The sequence below is a fragment of the Phocoena sinus genome, chromosome 14 (assembly GCF_008692025.1).
Source record: "Phocoena sinus isolate mPhoSin1 chromosome 14, mPhoSin1.pri, whole genome shotgun sequence".
Classification (NCBI taxonomy): domain Eukaryota; kingdom Metazoa; phylum Chordata; class Mammalia; order Artiodactyla; family Phocoenidae; genus Phocoena; species Phocoena sinus.
Genome location: NC_045776.1, coordinates 13,448,308 through 13,464,157, shown reverse-complemented (window position 1 = coordinate 13,464,157; position 15,850 = coordinate 13,448,308). Strand labels below are relative to the sequence as shown.

Sequence of the window (15,850 nt, the reverse complement as noted above, 5' to 3'; positions counted from 1 at the left end):
TACTTGTTGAGTGAAAGCATGAAAGACTAAATAAGTCAGTAAGTGGGGGAAAAAGGTCCTGAATTCTGGGATCCAATGCTGAAAAGAAATCTCCTCTACTGGAGTCCTGAGTATAAGGTAAACAAGGTCAGCAAAGGTGACGCAGCTAACGAAAATTTCTGATCAGGGCCTTGCTCATGGGTATCTTGATTCATCACTATGTCCTTGAATTTGCCCTTGACTCTCTGTAGCCCTAGCAAAAGTCCTTCTAGGGCACACACAAAGCCTCAGAATTTCATAAGCATCACAGTACTGCAGCGTTTCTTTAACCGTATCTTTTAACTCTCCTAGGAAGAGGGTCTTCTTTATGTCACAAGGTTTTTCTCTCAACCACCAGTGTGAGACTATCTGTTGCCATCTTCTGGCATAAATAAGACGCCACTTTGCCAGCCGTGCAGTTTGGCAGTGTGTGTGCTTGGGTCTGTGGTGCCTGTCGGCAGCCTGCACACCCCGTGACGGCCTTCCCCTAGCAGAAAGCTGCCACCGGCCTCATTCCCTGCTTCTCAGTATTTTCTCTTTGAGGACACAACTCCGCTCTGTACACTCAACAAAGGCCTCTGGCACAAAACAGGACTTTTCTGACCTAAGATGCCCTTACTCTTGGCCCATTCCCTCTTAATCAATATTTCTTTCTCCTGTAAATCCTAGATTTATATAATTCAAAACTTTGCAGTGAATAGTTCCTTTGCAACAATCACAAACATGGGATTAGACACAGAGCCACTTTTCAAAAAGAGGTTATTAGAATTACAAAACAAAGACTCTGGGGAATTCTAAGTAGAGGCACTTAGGGTCAGTGGGAATACACAGCCCTGGTGCCCAAATGCTGCCTCCCTGACCTGCTCAGCCATTTACAGGCTCTGTGGCATGAGCAAGTCGCGCTCTCCTTAGGGCCACAGGGTCCTCAACTGTAAAAGGAGCCAGTAAATATATCTGTGGTGGAAAATAATGTGTACTTCACAGTGCTATGATAAAGATCACATGAAATAATGTGCTGGAAGATACTGTAAACATGGTGGCACAATACCAGTGTTGGTTATTAGTGCTACAGCTGTGACCGGGGCAAGCCTTTGGCATCCTGAGCTCAAACTCAAGTTTGAACTTCTGTCTTGTTTTGCCTTTTGCCAAATATAAACAGATTCCCTGGTCTCTGAACTGCCTGTATCACGCCTCTCAGGGCCCATGTCTCAAATAAACAACTGCTGGGTACGAGATTCTGTGTTGCAACGCCTTGCTCTGACCTTGCAGGGATGGGTCACTACTCTACTCTGTGAACAGGCTTACTACATTTGAGCCCCGATGCTGGACCCCAGTTTTGACACAGGGTAACCAGATCTAGGGACATTCATGCCTTCCAACTATAATATCATTCCTGACATCACTCATGGCTGAAACAAAATGATAAAATCTCAAAAGGAGGTGTGAGAGTATTCCCATGTGATAACTGCCCTATTTCTCCTTCCCTTTCCAATTAAGCTTGAAAGAGTGGTCTGGACTTAAAACTCTACTTCCTGACCTCCCATTTCATTTATGACTTTCCCTTTAATTTTTTTTTTTTATTTGGAACCTTTTTTTGTTGGTCTTATTTCAGTATATTAACAATATACTTATTCCCTGTTTCTCTTCCTCTTCCTCATTTTTATTTTTTTAATAGTCATCAGTTTTATACACATCAGTGTATACATGTCAATCCCAATCTCCCAGTTCATCACACCACCACCGCCACTCCCCCGCCACTTTCCCCCCTTGGTGTCCATAAGTTTGTTCTCTACATCTGTGTCTCAATTTCTGCCCTGCAAACAGGTTCATCGGTCCTATTTTTCTAGGTTCCACAAATATGCATTAATATACGATATTTGTTTTTCTCTTTCTGACTTACTTCACTCTGTATGACAGTCTCTAGATCCATCCACGTCTCAACAAATGACCCAATTTCATTCCTTTGCATGGCTGAGTAATATTCCATTGTATATATGTACCACATCTTCTTTATCTATTTGTCTGTCGATGGGCATTTAGGTTGCTTCCATGACCTGGCTATTGTAAACAGTGCTGCAATGAACATTGGGGTGCATGTGTCTTTTTGAATTATGGTTATCTCTGGGTATATGCCCAGTAGTGGGATTGCTGGATCATATGGTAATTCTATTTTTAGTTTTTAAGGAACCTCCATACTGTTCTCCATAGTGGCTGCATTAATTTACATTCCCACCAACAGTGCAAGAGGGTTCCCTTTTCTCCACACCCTCTCCAGCATTTGTTGTTTGTAGATTTTCTGATGACACCATTTCTAACTGGTGTGAGGAGATACCTCATTGTAGTTTTGATTTGCATTTCTCTAATAATTAGTGATGTTGAGCAGCTTTTCATGTGCTTCTTGGCCATCTGTATGCCTTCTTTGGAGAAGTGTCTATTTAGGTCTTCTGCCCACTTTTTGATTGGGTTGTTTGTTTTTTTAATATTGAGCTGCATGAGCTGTTTATATATTTTGGAGATTAATCCTTTGTCCGTTGATTCGTTTGCGAATATTTTCTCCCATTGTGAGGGTTGTCTTTTCGTCTTATTTATGATTTCCTTTGCTGTGCAAAAGCTTTGACGTTTCATTAGGTCCCATTTGTTTATTTTTGTTTTTATTTCCATTACTCTAGGAGGTGGATCAAAAAAGATCTTGCTGTGATTTATGTCAAAGAGTGTTCTTCCTATGTTTTCCTCTAAGAGTTTTATAGTGTCCGGTCTTACATTTAGGTCTCTAATCCATTTTGAGTTTATTTTTGTGTATGGTGTTAGGGAGCGTTCTAATTTCGTTCTTAAACATGTAGCTCTCCAGTTATCCCAGCACCACTTATTGAAGAGGCTGTCTATTCTCCATTGTATAGTCTTGCCTCCTTTGTTATAGATTAGTTGACCATAGGTGTGTGGGTTTATCTCTGGGCTTTCTATCTTGTCCCATTGATCTATGTTTCTGTTTTTGTGACAGTACCATATTGTCTTGATTACTGTAGCTTTGTAGTATAGTCTGAAGTCAGGGAGTCTGATTCCTCCAGCTCCTTTTTTTCCCTCAAGACTGCTCTGGCTATTCGGGGTCTTTTGTATCTCCATACAAATTTTAAGATTTTTTGTTCTAGTTCCATAAAAACTGCCTTTGGTAATTTGATAGGGATTGCATTGAATCTGTAGATTGCTTTGGGTAGTAGAGTCATTTTCACAGTATTGATTCTTCAAATCCAAGAACATGGTATATCTCACCATCTGTTGGTATCATCTTTAATTTCTTTCATCAGTGTCTTATAGTTTTCTGCATACAGGCCTTTTGTCTCCCTAGGTAGATTTATTCCTAGGTATTTTATTCTTTTCATTGCAATGTAAATGGGAGTGTTTCCTTAATTTCTCTTTCACATTTTTCATCATTAGTGTATAGGAATGCAAGAGATTTCTGTGCATTAATTTTGTATCCTGCAACTTTACCAAATTCATTGATTAGCTCTAGTAGTTTTCTGGTGGCATCTTTAGGATTCTCCATGTATAGTATCATGTCATCTGCAAACAGTGACACTTTTACTTCTTCTTTTCCAATTTGTATTCCTTTTATTTCTTCTTCTTCTCTGATTGCCATGGCTAGGACTTCCAAAACTATGTTGAATAATAGTGGTGAGAGTAGACATCCTTGTCTTGCTCCTGATCTTAGAGGAAATGCTTTCAGTTTTTCAGCACTGAGAGTGATGTTTGCTGTGGGTTTGTCGTATATGGCCTTTATTATGTTGAGGTAGGTTCCCTCTATGCCCACTTTCTGGAGAGTTTTTATCATAAATGGGTGTTGAATTTTGCCAAAACCTTTCTCTGCATCTATTGAGATGATCATATGGTTTTTCTTCTTCAATTTGTTAATATGGTGTATCACATTGATTGATTTGCGTATATTGAAGAATCCTTGCATCCCTGGGATTAATCCCACTTGATCATGGTTTATGATCCTTTTAATGTGTTGTTGGATTCTGTTTGCTAGTATTTTGTTGAGGATTTTTGCATCTATATTCATCAATGATATTGGTCTGTAATTTTCTTTTTTTGTAGTACCTTTGTCTGGTTTTGGTATCAGGGTGATGGTGGCCTCATAGAGTGAGTTTGGAAGTGTTCCTTCCTCCGCAATTTTTTGGAAGAGTTTGAGAAGGATGGGTGTTAGCTCTTGTCTAAATGTTTGATAGAATTCACCTGTGAAGCCATCTGGTCCTGGACTTTTGTTTTTGAAAGATTTTTAATCACAGTTTCAATTTCATTACTTGTGATTGGTCTGTTCATATTTTCTATTTCTTCCTGGTTCAGTCTTGGAAGGTATACCTTTCTAAAAATTTGTCCATTTCTTCCAGGTTGTCCATTTTATTGTCATAGAGTTGCCTGTAGTAGTCTCTTAGGATGCTTTGTATTTCTGTGATGTCTGTTGTAACTACTCCTTTTTCATTTCTAATTTTATTGATTTGAGTCCTCTCCCTCTTTTTCTTGATGAGTCTGGCTAATGGTTTATCAATTTTGTTTATCTTCTCAAAGAACCAGCTTTTAGTTTTATTGATCTTTGCTACTGTTTTCTTTGTTTCTATTTATTTCTGCTCTGATCTTTATGATTTCTTTCCTTCTGCTAACTTTGGGTTTTCTTTGTTCTTCTTTCTCTAATTGCTTTAGGTGTAAGGTTAGATTGTTTATTTGAGATTTTTCTTGATTCTTGAGGTAGGCTTGTATAGCTATAAACTTCCCTCTTAGAACTGCTTTTGCTGCATCCCATTGGTTTTGGATCGTCATGTTTTCATTGTCATTTGTCTCTAGGTGTTTTTTGATTTCCTCTTTGATTTCTTCAGTGATCTCTTGGTTATTTAGTAACATATTGTTTAGCCTCCATGTGTTTGTATTTTTTTACGTATTTTCCCCTGTAATTCATTTCTAATCTCATAAATTGTGGTCAGAAAAGATGCTTGATATGATTTCAATTTTCTTAAATTTACCAAGGCTTGATTTGTGACCCAAGATGTGATCTATCCTGGAGAATGTTCCGTGCACACTTGAGAAGAAAGTGTAATCTGCTGTTTTTGGATGGAATGTCCTATAAATATCAATTAAATCTATCTGGTTTATTGTGTCATTTAAAGCTTGTGTTTCCTTATTTATTTTCATTTTGGATGATCTGTCCATTGGTGTAAGTGAGGTGTTAAAGTCCCCCACTATTATTGTGTTACTGTCTATTTCCTCTTTTATAGCTGTTAGCAGTTGCTTTATGTATTGAGGTGCTCCTATGTTGGATGCATATATATTTATAATTGTTATATCTTCTTCTTGGATTGATCCCTTGATCATTATGTAGCGTCCCTCCTTGTCTCTTGTAATATTCTTTATTTTAAAGTCTATTTTATCTGATATGAGTATTGCTACTCCAGCTTTCTTTTGATTTCCATTTGCATGGAATATCTTTTTCCATCCTCTCACTTTCAGTCTGTATGTGTCTCTAGGTCTGAAGTGGGTCTCTTGTAGACAGCATATGTATGGGTCTTGTTTTTGTATCCATTCAGCAAGCCTGTGTCTTTTGGTTGGAGCATTTAATCCATTCACGTTTAAGGTAATTATTGATATGTATGTTCCTATGACCACTTTCTTAATTGTTCTGGGTTTGTTTTTGTAGGTTCTTTTCTTCTCTTGTGTCTCCCACTTAGAGAAGTTCCTTTAGCATTTGCTGTAGAGCTGGTTTGGTGGTGCTGAATTCTCTTAGCTTCTGCTTGTCTCTAAAGGTTTTAATTTCTCCATCAAATCTGAATGAGATCCTTGCCGGGTAGAGTAATCTTGGTTGTAGGTTCCTCTCTTTCATCACTTTAAGTATATCATGCCACTCCCTTCTGGCTTGTAGAGTTTCTGCTGAGAAATCAGCTGTTAACCTTATGGGAGTTCCCTTGTATGTTATTTGTCGTTCTTCCCTTGCTGCTTTCAATAATTTTTCTTTGTCTTTAATTTTTGCCAATTTGATTACTATGTGTCTCGGCGTGTTTCTCCTTGGGTTTATCCTGTATGGGACTCGCTGTGCTTCCTGGACTTTGGTGGCTATTTCCTTTCCCGTGATAGGGAAGTTTTTGACTATAATCTCTTCAAGTATTTCCTCTGGTCCTTTCTCTCTCTCTTCTCCTTCTGGGACCCCTATAATGCGAATGCTGTTGGGTTTAATGTTGTCCCAGAGGTCTCTTAGGCTGTCATTTCTTTTCATTCTTTTTTCTTTATTCTGTTCTGCAGCAGTGAATTCCACCATTCTGTTTTCCAGGTCACTTATCCATTCTTCTGCCTCAGTTATTGTGCTATTGATTCCTTCTAGTGTAGTTTTCATTTCAGTTACTGTATTTTTCATCTCTGTTTGTCTTTAATTCTTCTAGGTCTTTGTTAAACATTTCTTGCGTCTTCTCAATCTTTGCCTCCATTCTTTTTCCGAGGTCCTGGATCATCTTCATTATCATTATTCTGAATTCTTTTTCTGGAAGGCTGCCTATCTCCACTTCATTTAGTTGTTTTTCTGGGGTTTTATCTTGTTCCTTCATCTGGTACATAGCCCTCTGCCTTTTCATGTTGTCTATCTTTCTGTGAATGTGGTTTTTGTTCCACAGGCTGCAGGAATGTAGTTCTTCTTGCTTCTTCTGTCTGCCCTCTGGTGTATAAGGCTATCTAAGAGGGTTGTGCAAGTTTCCTGATGGGAGGGACTGGTGGTGGGTAGAGCTGACTTTTGCTCTGGTGGGCCGAGCTCAGTAAAACTTTAATCCACTTGACTGCTCATGGCTGGGGCTGGGTTCCCTCCCTGTTGGTTGTTTGGCCTGAGGCAGCCCAACACTGGAGCCTACCTGGGCTCTTTGGTGGGGCTAATGACAGACTCTGGGAGGGCTCATGCCAGGGAGCACTTCCCAGAACTTCTGCTGCCAGTGTCCTTGTCCCCACAGTGAGCCACAGCCACCCCCCACCTCTGCAGGAGACCCTCAAACACTAGCAGGTAGGTCTGGTTCAGTCTCCCCTGGGTTCACTGCTCCTTCCCCTGGGTCCCGATGTGCACACTATTTTGTGTGTGCCCTCCAAGAGTGGAGTCTCTGTTTCCCCCAGTCCTGTCAAAGTCCCACAATCAAATCCCGCTAGCCTTCAAAGTCTGTTTCTCTAGGAATTCCTCCTCCCGTTGCTGGACCCCCAGGTTAGGAAGCCTGATGTGGGGCTCAGAACCTTCACTCCAGTGGGTTGACTTTTGTGGTATAAGTGTTCTCCAGTCTGTGAGTCACCCACCCAGCAGTTATGGGATTTGATTTTACTGTGATTGCGCCCCTCCTACCATCTCATTGTTGCTTCTCCTTTGTCTTTAGATGTGGAGTATCTTTTTTTGGTGAGTTCCAGTGTCTTCCTGTCGATGATTGTCCAGAAGCTAGTTGTGATTCTGGTGCTCTCACAGAGAGAGTGAGAGCACGTCCTTCTACTCTGCCATCTTGGTTCAGGGCTTCCCTTTAACTTTTATCTGAGTCATACACACAGCGTTAAAAAAGCAAAATAAGGGAGAAAGGCTTACAATGAAAAGTAATACCCCTCATTCTTTCTTACCCACTTCTCAAGCAACCACTCTAACTGCTTCCCTTTTTAGACCTTCTGGTGGTTACCTCCTTGATATGAATTAGTATCTTTACATTGCTGTTTATTGATGCTGTTTATTGATTTACATTGCATCAATTTAAAACATCATTTATTAAGTCTCTGCTAGGCAAGAGGAGGATTTGGCTGACTTATACTATACCCTACTCATGTCAATTTTAGATAGTTATTTTAGTTCTTTCCTTATGAATCAACTTTGAAGTATAATTTATATATAAGAAAATGAAACCATTTTAAGTATCCGGTTAAATGAGTATTGTCAAATGATTCACCCATGTAACCATCATCACAGTCAAGACGTAGAACACTTCCATCATTCCAAAAGTTTCCACATGCCCATTTATAGGCATGCTTACCCTAATTCCCAGGCCCAGACAACAATTGATCAGCTTTCTGTGACTATAGATTAATTCTGTCTGTTCTAGAATTTTACATAAATGATATAATACAATATGTACTCTTAATGCACCTGGTTTCTTTTACTCATTAAAAAAATTTTAAGATTCCTCCATGTAGTTGGGTTCATCAGTTGTTCATTTTTTTATTAATAAGTAGTTTTCCATTTTATGGATATAGCATAATTTGTTTATCCATTCAAGTGCTGATAAACATCTGGGTTGTTTCCAGATTTTGGTTATTATTAATAAAGCTACTATGAAAATTCCTGTACAAGTCTTCTGTGTACATATTTTTTCCTTCTCTTGGGTAGGTATCTAGGAATAGAATTGCTATTCTATTCAGAATAGCAATCAGAGGGTAGTGTTAAGTTTTTAAGAAAGTCTTGGTTTCCTCTAGGTCTAACTCACATATAGGATAGTTGCCAGTAAGTTGTGGGTATGTAATAAAAATTGCTATGTCATGTTTCAGGATTAGCAAGAGGGGTGCCTGCCTCTGCCCTTTGGGCTGGGGTGGAAGGAAGCTATGAATGCTAGAGTGGAGGACAGTTTTTCTATGAGGTAGAAGCACATGTGTCACAGCAGTGAAATTCTTCACATCTCCTCAGCCTCTTTCCAGGTGTCCTCTGGTTTTTCCCTGGGAGTAAAATGCAGAAAGTAGTACTTCCTGCGTGGGGATGAAGGAAGGAGGAAAGAGGCCATGGAGAGCCCACTGGTACCATCACTGGATTGAGAGACATGCAGTTAATCCCCTTCCTCACTCCTGAGCTCCATATTACTGTCCGAATGAGCCTGGAGCCTGTGGGCTTTTCTGTTCCTTTGGCAGCATTCGCTGATAGATTCTGGGCTGCTTCATCCTCTCTTGGATTATCCATCTTCTAGGAATTTGTTGAACTTGCGTTTGCTGATGGTCATTTTTCTATTCTCTTCACTTTTGCTGGGTTTGTTATTTTATTGAAGACTTGGTAGAGAGGAGAAAAATGATTATCTTTGGTCTGTGGTCCTCACCCAGAAATCAATGGATTTGATTCAGTGCAGACGTCTAATATTAAATCTTACCCCGAACCGTCCCTGGCCAAGCTCATCAATGACCCACTGTTTAATCCAATGCATGTCTTTATGTCTTCTCCTACTTACTCTCTCTGTAACATCTCAATAACCTCCCTCCTTCCTGAATGTTCTTTTGATTTCCACCACACTACTCTCACCTGGTTTCCTCCTGCCTTTCTGGCCACTTCTTTCAGCCTCATTGCCACACCTCCTGTTCTCTACCCATAAATATAAGTGGTTCCTTAAGGTGCCATTAGATCTTTGCCTTTATTTATGCTATACATTCTCCCTAGATCTTGTGACCCAATGCGCTCTTCTAAATACTACTCTTGCAGTGTCTAAACAGTCCTTCTCCTGACAAGCCTTCCCTTACCCTGCAAGGCTGAGGTAGGTACTCTGACTAAAGTCCCCACAGCACCCAAGAGACTATTCTAGAAATTCTCACACTGCACCATATTGTCTGCTCATGAGTCTGTTTCCTCCTCCAACCTTAAGCTCCCTGAGAGCCTGAGAATGTGCTTTTCATCCCCAGAAATTCATCTGGTGCATAGCGGGTTATCAATAAATATTTGCCCTGTTGAATTGAGATCATGGATATTTAAAAATGGTTTGTGTTTTATGCATGATATTACTGGTAATAACAGTGAAATTCGTACTTTGAAGAAAAAAATTTGCCAAGTAAAGATAAACCTCAAGCGAATCAGAGAAAATCAAATCCTTAATTTGTGTAATATAAATTAATGATGCTGTGCAGAAATTAATGATGCACATTTTCATGTGAGAATTATATCCTCTTCATTCCTTCATATCTCTTTAGAGCCAAAACCAATATAAATTTCTCCCATCAAAAAGTCTCAAACCCATGTTATAGCAGCATTATTCACAATAGCCAAAAGGGGGAAACAACTCAAGTGTCCACTGATGGATGAATGGGTAAACAAAATGTGGTCTGTACACAATGGAACATTATACAGCCTTCAAAAGGAAGGAAATTCTGACACATGCTATAACATGGATAAACCTTGAATATATTATGCTAAGTGAAATAATTCAGTCACAAAAGGGCAAATACTGTACAATTTAATTTATGTGAGCTATCCTAGAGTAGTCAAATACATAGAAACAGAAATTATAATGTTGGTTGCCAGGGCTGGTGGAGATGGGGAATGAGTTTTTTGCAAGATGAAAACCATTATGGAGATGGAATGATAATGATAGTTGTACAACAATGTGAATGTCCTTAATGCCACTGAATTCTACACTTGAAAAGGGTTAAGATGGTAAATTTTATATTATGTATACTTTGCTATAATTAAGAATAAAATAAAAAGTCTCATATGTAATAATGCTATATTTTGTCAGGATATTTTCCAAACAAAATTCTGACATGTTTAAAATGAAAATAAATTAATCAAATTATGCAGATAATAAGGAGAGGTATCTCAAATACAAGAAACATTATGAAGGATAAAAACATAATAATAGTTCCCATTTATTGGAGCTTATTTGATGCCAGGCACTGTGCTAAACACTTTAGATGGATTAATTCATTCAAAACGACAAGAGACAGAGAGAGATTAGAGACGTTAAGTCACTTGCTGTCAGTCTTACAGCTAAAAAGTGGCAGAAATAGATCAATCCCAGGAGCTCTGGCTTAAAGCCCATACGATGACCTACTACCTGCCTGGACACTTTGGGATCAGAGGGCTGGTGAGAAGGACACATTAAAACTTTCCCTAAGCTTCAAATTTAAGAGACTAATGAAAACAAAATTAACGACCTATGGAGTACCCTCTTTGTGCCTAGCACACAAGGAATGAAAGAGAGTCAAATCAGCTGACTATCAAGGGAGACAGACCTCTATATAAATAACAAGGCGGTACAAGCCTCAGCTGCCTAAGAGGTAGGAACAGAGGAGAGGACTTGTAATCGAGTACCTCACCCAAACCTACACAATTCCTGGCTGAACAAATACTGACTAAAGGAAATAAAATTAGTCTATAAAAATGTATTCTATCTCTGAATGCATTTGAAAACAAAAAGGCAAAAGGATCAACCTTGCTTTCTTCCCCTCAAAGAGAAGAAATTTAACAGATTATGGCAATCATTGACGTTCAAATCACAATAAACAGGAAACTGACATTTTGTTCAGATTATACTTTAAATAACAATGTTATAGGTATCACATGTTAACATGTTCCCATATTGAAGATTCTAGGAGGCATATGATGATTATATGAAATGTAAACTGCCACAGAAAATTCACACTGCAACTTGAATAGCTTCATTGTTCTTGAGTGAGATTGAGAGATTATGAGAACACAGACACTGGAGTGATCTATCCCAGATTCAAGCAGTTTTCCTTGTACCTTCCTGCTGTTCTGCATTTCTTTCAGACTTAACATCTGTCCCCACATCATCCCAAGGAAACACCTGATAATGTGTTAATGCCAAGAACTGGAGGGACGTGTCTCACCTCCAGAGGTTTAAAATAATTGCTACTTGCTATGCTTACTTCAAAAATCAAATTGAAATCTTCTATACTAAGATACCAAGTTACTATTTTTCACTGCACTCTGAAGAATTCTATGTGAATATATACTATACCTTGTTCCAATATCAAGCCAGCTGCCATAATCTTTAATCAAGAAGAAAAAATGCTGTAAAATAAAACAAAATATGGCTTCATTAAAAACAAAGGCTATATAGATTCAGCCTAAAAGCAACTTTGTTTTAGGATTATGTCCTTCAGATTTCTGACCCCTCAGAACCACTATCTGACTGGAATCAGTAAGAATTCGCCCTTTATTGAAATTTTTGCTTGGACTAAAATGAGCAATAGCTTAAAAGCCACAAACAGCATTGCCATTCAATCATATAAGCACAAAAGTGACATCTTGAATAACTAGAAGAAAACCCAGCCAACTTTCATAAAAGACACTAAGTATCGATAATACCAAAGACTGCAGTGAAAGGACGCCATATCATCTATTCATCAGCAAACATTTACTGATCGCCTACTATGTGCTAATCGTTGTGTTAGGTCCTGGAGATAAACTCTCTTTCAGGAGATTTATAATCTAGTGACTGATTCAGTCAATTTATCAGGCACGTGTGTGTGTGTGTGTGTGTGTGTGTGTGTGTGTGATGAGTGTTATGACTGGAAATACAGGCAAGTACAGGAGCACAAAGAAAGGGGCACACACCCCAGCTGGGGTAATAAGGGAAGGTTGTCCCAATAAAAAGTCTAAAAATCTAAGTGACAAGTAAGAGTCAGAGGAAAGAGGAGGTTGGAGAGATCTGGGGAGAAGTTTGTTTCTGACAGAGGGAGTAACACTTATAAACATCAAGAGTCCAGGTAGAGCTTGGCAGGTCCAAGGTGAGGCTGGGATAGAGGAAACAAGGAGGGAGAGGAGAGATACAATGCCAGTCAGGTAAGCAGAACTTAGACCACACATGGCTCTCTAAGTTAAACTCAGCAGTCTGATTCTTCATATAAAATTAATCAGAGAATTTAAATTCTCTTCTGTTAACATGTCTTTGTCTATTTGCCACTTTGTGAGCAAAACTGAAAGCTAATTTGTTCTAACATTATGTGTGGTCAATTTCAGAAATATATCCAGTTCAATACAACATAAAAATGTTCTCATCTGAATCAAGTGACTAGGAATCTGATTTGGGAAGTTACCCTAACAGTTGTGTCTCAGCACTTCCAGCATAAGATGTGTAGTGAAGAATTAACCCTATCTAAAGAGAGGTCTGGCCTTTACCTTCAGCTACTAGGAGGCGATTACTAGGTCCTGCCTGATAGGAGTGTTTTGCCTGCGGGACCTCAGCCACTGGACAGTCTAATAATGTGATTTATGTTCAGGGCTTTGGGCCGTGTGTTATCAGTTCTACCTCTAGAAGGACTGGAGATTAAAGGTTAGCCATGGGAACAATATACAATTGGGCTCCAATAAAAAGCCTGGACATCGAGGTTCTGGTGAGCCTGGCTGGCAGTACTCCATGTGCACTGTCACGCATCGCTGCCGGTAGAGCACGGCTGTCCCAGCTTCACAGCGAGAGTATGGCCAGACCTCCACATCTGGACCCCTTCTGGACTCTGCCCTCTGCGTTTCTTCCCTTGGCTGAGTTTAATCTGTCTCCTTTCCCTATAATAAGCCACACTTGTGGATATAACAGTCTTCAGTGAATTCTGTGAGTCCATCTAGTGAATTATCAAACCTTAGGGTAGTTTGGGGAACCCTCCTGAACTTGCAGGTGTAAAATGGGTTCATTTTGTTAATACATTACATACTAGAGGCCCACCTACCTGTTCCGCACTAGAACTCATTATTAGAGCTAGCATCTTGATAACATCATCCCACTCTGTTCCCTCTTTCGTTCCTTCCCTTCCTCCTCCCCTCTTTTTTCCTTTCTTTTTCAATCTGACAAAATGGTTAAAAATCAGCATTTCAAGTAGGAAAATGGTATATTACCTAAACCTAAAGTTAGCTTTTTCTGTTAACTTCCTATGGAAGTTTCATTTCAAATACAATGTACCATTGAAGACTATGTATAAAGTGACAGATTCTAATAAATCAAGTTAGAAGATTTCTGACACTCTAAGAAGAGCACTCTTACCACATTATAGGTCATATAAAAAGAAAGTAATTTATGTGTAAATTATGCCAGCACTTATAACTCAGTATGTAAAGAGTTCATGTACAGAAATGCATTCATATTTCACTTGATTAAATCAACTCATTGGGGGACTTCCCTGGTGGCACAGTGGTTGAGAATCTGCCTGCCAATGCAGGGGACACGGGTTCGAGCCCTGGTCCAGGAAGATCCCACATGCCACAGAGCAACTAAGCCCGTGCGCCACAACTACTGAGCCTGAGCTCTAGAGCCCACAAGTCACAACTACTGAGCCTGCGTGCCACAACTACTGAAGCTCGCACACCTAGAGCCCGTGCTCCACAACAAAAGAAGCCACTGCAATGAGAAGCCCGCGCACCGCAACAAAGTGTAGCCCCCGCTCACTGCAACTAGAGAAAGCCTGCACACAGCAATGAAGACCCAATGCAGCCAAACGTACATAAATAAATAAATTAATATATATATATATATATATAAAAAAATCAACTCATTGTTTAGCTTGTCAATCTTATTTATATTGAATATCCAGTAATGCCTTACCAAAGCCATGATGTCTGATATGTTGATAACTATGAGAAAAAGACTGGAAAAAAATAAAGAAAAAACACATGTAATACTGCAGACACATTTTAAAAGCACATTAAAATCAAAATGAAAATAATCAAATAATCTAACATTCTGTTATTAGTATTTCTGCTTCTGAAAATACTACATTTGACAAAGGCTCTTTTCACATTATCATGGACTACTGTCCCACAGTGATGGGCTAGACTTCAAAAATGTTATTTAACACTTTGAATATTTATTTCAATGGTATGAAAGGGACATGATAGAGAACAAACGTATGGACACCAAGAGGCGACAGTGGCAGGGGGGTGGGGGTGGTGTGATGAACTGGGAGATTGGGATTGACATATATACACTGATGTGTATAAAATTGATGACTAATAAGAACCTGCTGTGTAAAAAATAAAATTTAAAAAAGAAAGGGACATGAATTATGATTTTTTAAATTAAAGTTTTTATTTTAGATTATTATGGATTCACATGCAACTGCAAGAAATGATATAGAGGGAACCCATGTACCCTCTGCCCAGTTTCCCCCACTGGTAACATCTTACAAAGCTATAGCACAATATCACAACCAGGATACTGACATTGATTCTATCAAGATACAGAATGTTTCCATAATCACAAGGATCCTTCATGATACTCTTTTATAGCTACATCTATCCTCCTCTTGCTTACTCTCTGTCTAATCCCCAGTCCCTGGAAACCACTAATCTGTTCTCTGTTTGTATAATTTTGTTATTTCAGGAGTGTTGTACAAGTGGAATCATTTGAATCACTTATAACATTTTGGGATTGCCTTTTTCACTCAGCACAATTCTCTTGAGATTCATCTAAGGTTCTGTGTGTATCAATAGTTTGCTCCTTTTTATTGCCATTATACCACAGTTTGTTTAACCATTCAAGCACCAAAGGACATCAGGGTGGTTTCCAGTTTATGGCGATTACAAATAAGCTGCTATAAACATTTGTGTACAGTTTTTGTGCAAACACAAGTTTTCATTTCTCTAGGAAAAACAGCCGAGTGCAGTTACTGGATTATGTTGTTTGCGCAGTTTCATGTGAAACTGGATAACTCTTTTCAGAGTAGTTGTACTATTTTACATTTCCACCAGCAATTTCTTTGCATCCTCTGCAGCATTTGGTGATGTCACTATTTTTAATTTTTTGCTTCTTCATCATTATTTTGTCAGTTATAGATTTTACTCTGGGTGGTTTTACCTTTTTACAGTGTTATTTGTTGTTGTTTCTACCAAGTCTAATTTTTCCTGGGTCAAATTTTAGTGCTCTATGGAACCAAAAGGGGGACGTTCTTAAGTCAGTCTTGTGTATAAAAGAAATGTCACAATGTGTAGTAGTAGCCATTTCCAGTTTTATTTTGTGCTGATAACTTCTACCACTAATTTAGCACATAGGTTTTCAGTTTCTATTGTATGACAGCCACTGTTCTTGTTGCTGGTAAAACATTGGTGAACAGAGCCTACCATCTACTCAGGGAGACAAATAATAAA

The 15,850-nt window shown here is 38.9% G+C and overlaps 1 protein-coding gene across 5 annotated transcripts in view; it reads right to left on the bottom strand.

Moving 5' to 3' along the window:
* The window catches only part of PIGN (phosphatidylinositol glycan anchor biosynthesis class N), a 118,169-nt gene that overhangs the window by 15,250 nt on the left and 87,069 nt on the right, over nt 1-15,850 (bottom strand). For 4 of the 5 annotated variants that reach the window (XM_032602855.1, XM_032602859.1, XM_032602857.1 and 1 more), the window contains 2 exons: nt 14,310-14,352; nt 11,733-11,785 (listed from right to left, as the gene is read on the bottom strand). In XM_032602855.1, coding sequence (XP_032458746.1) covers nt 11,733-11,785; nt 14,310-14,352 — 96 coding nt within the window. Of the gene's footprint in view, nt 1-8,824; nt 9,037-11,732; nt 11,786-14,309; nt 14,353-15,850 lie in introns of those variants that run through there. The other variant, XM_032602856.1, reaches the window with a different exon arrangement.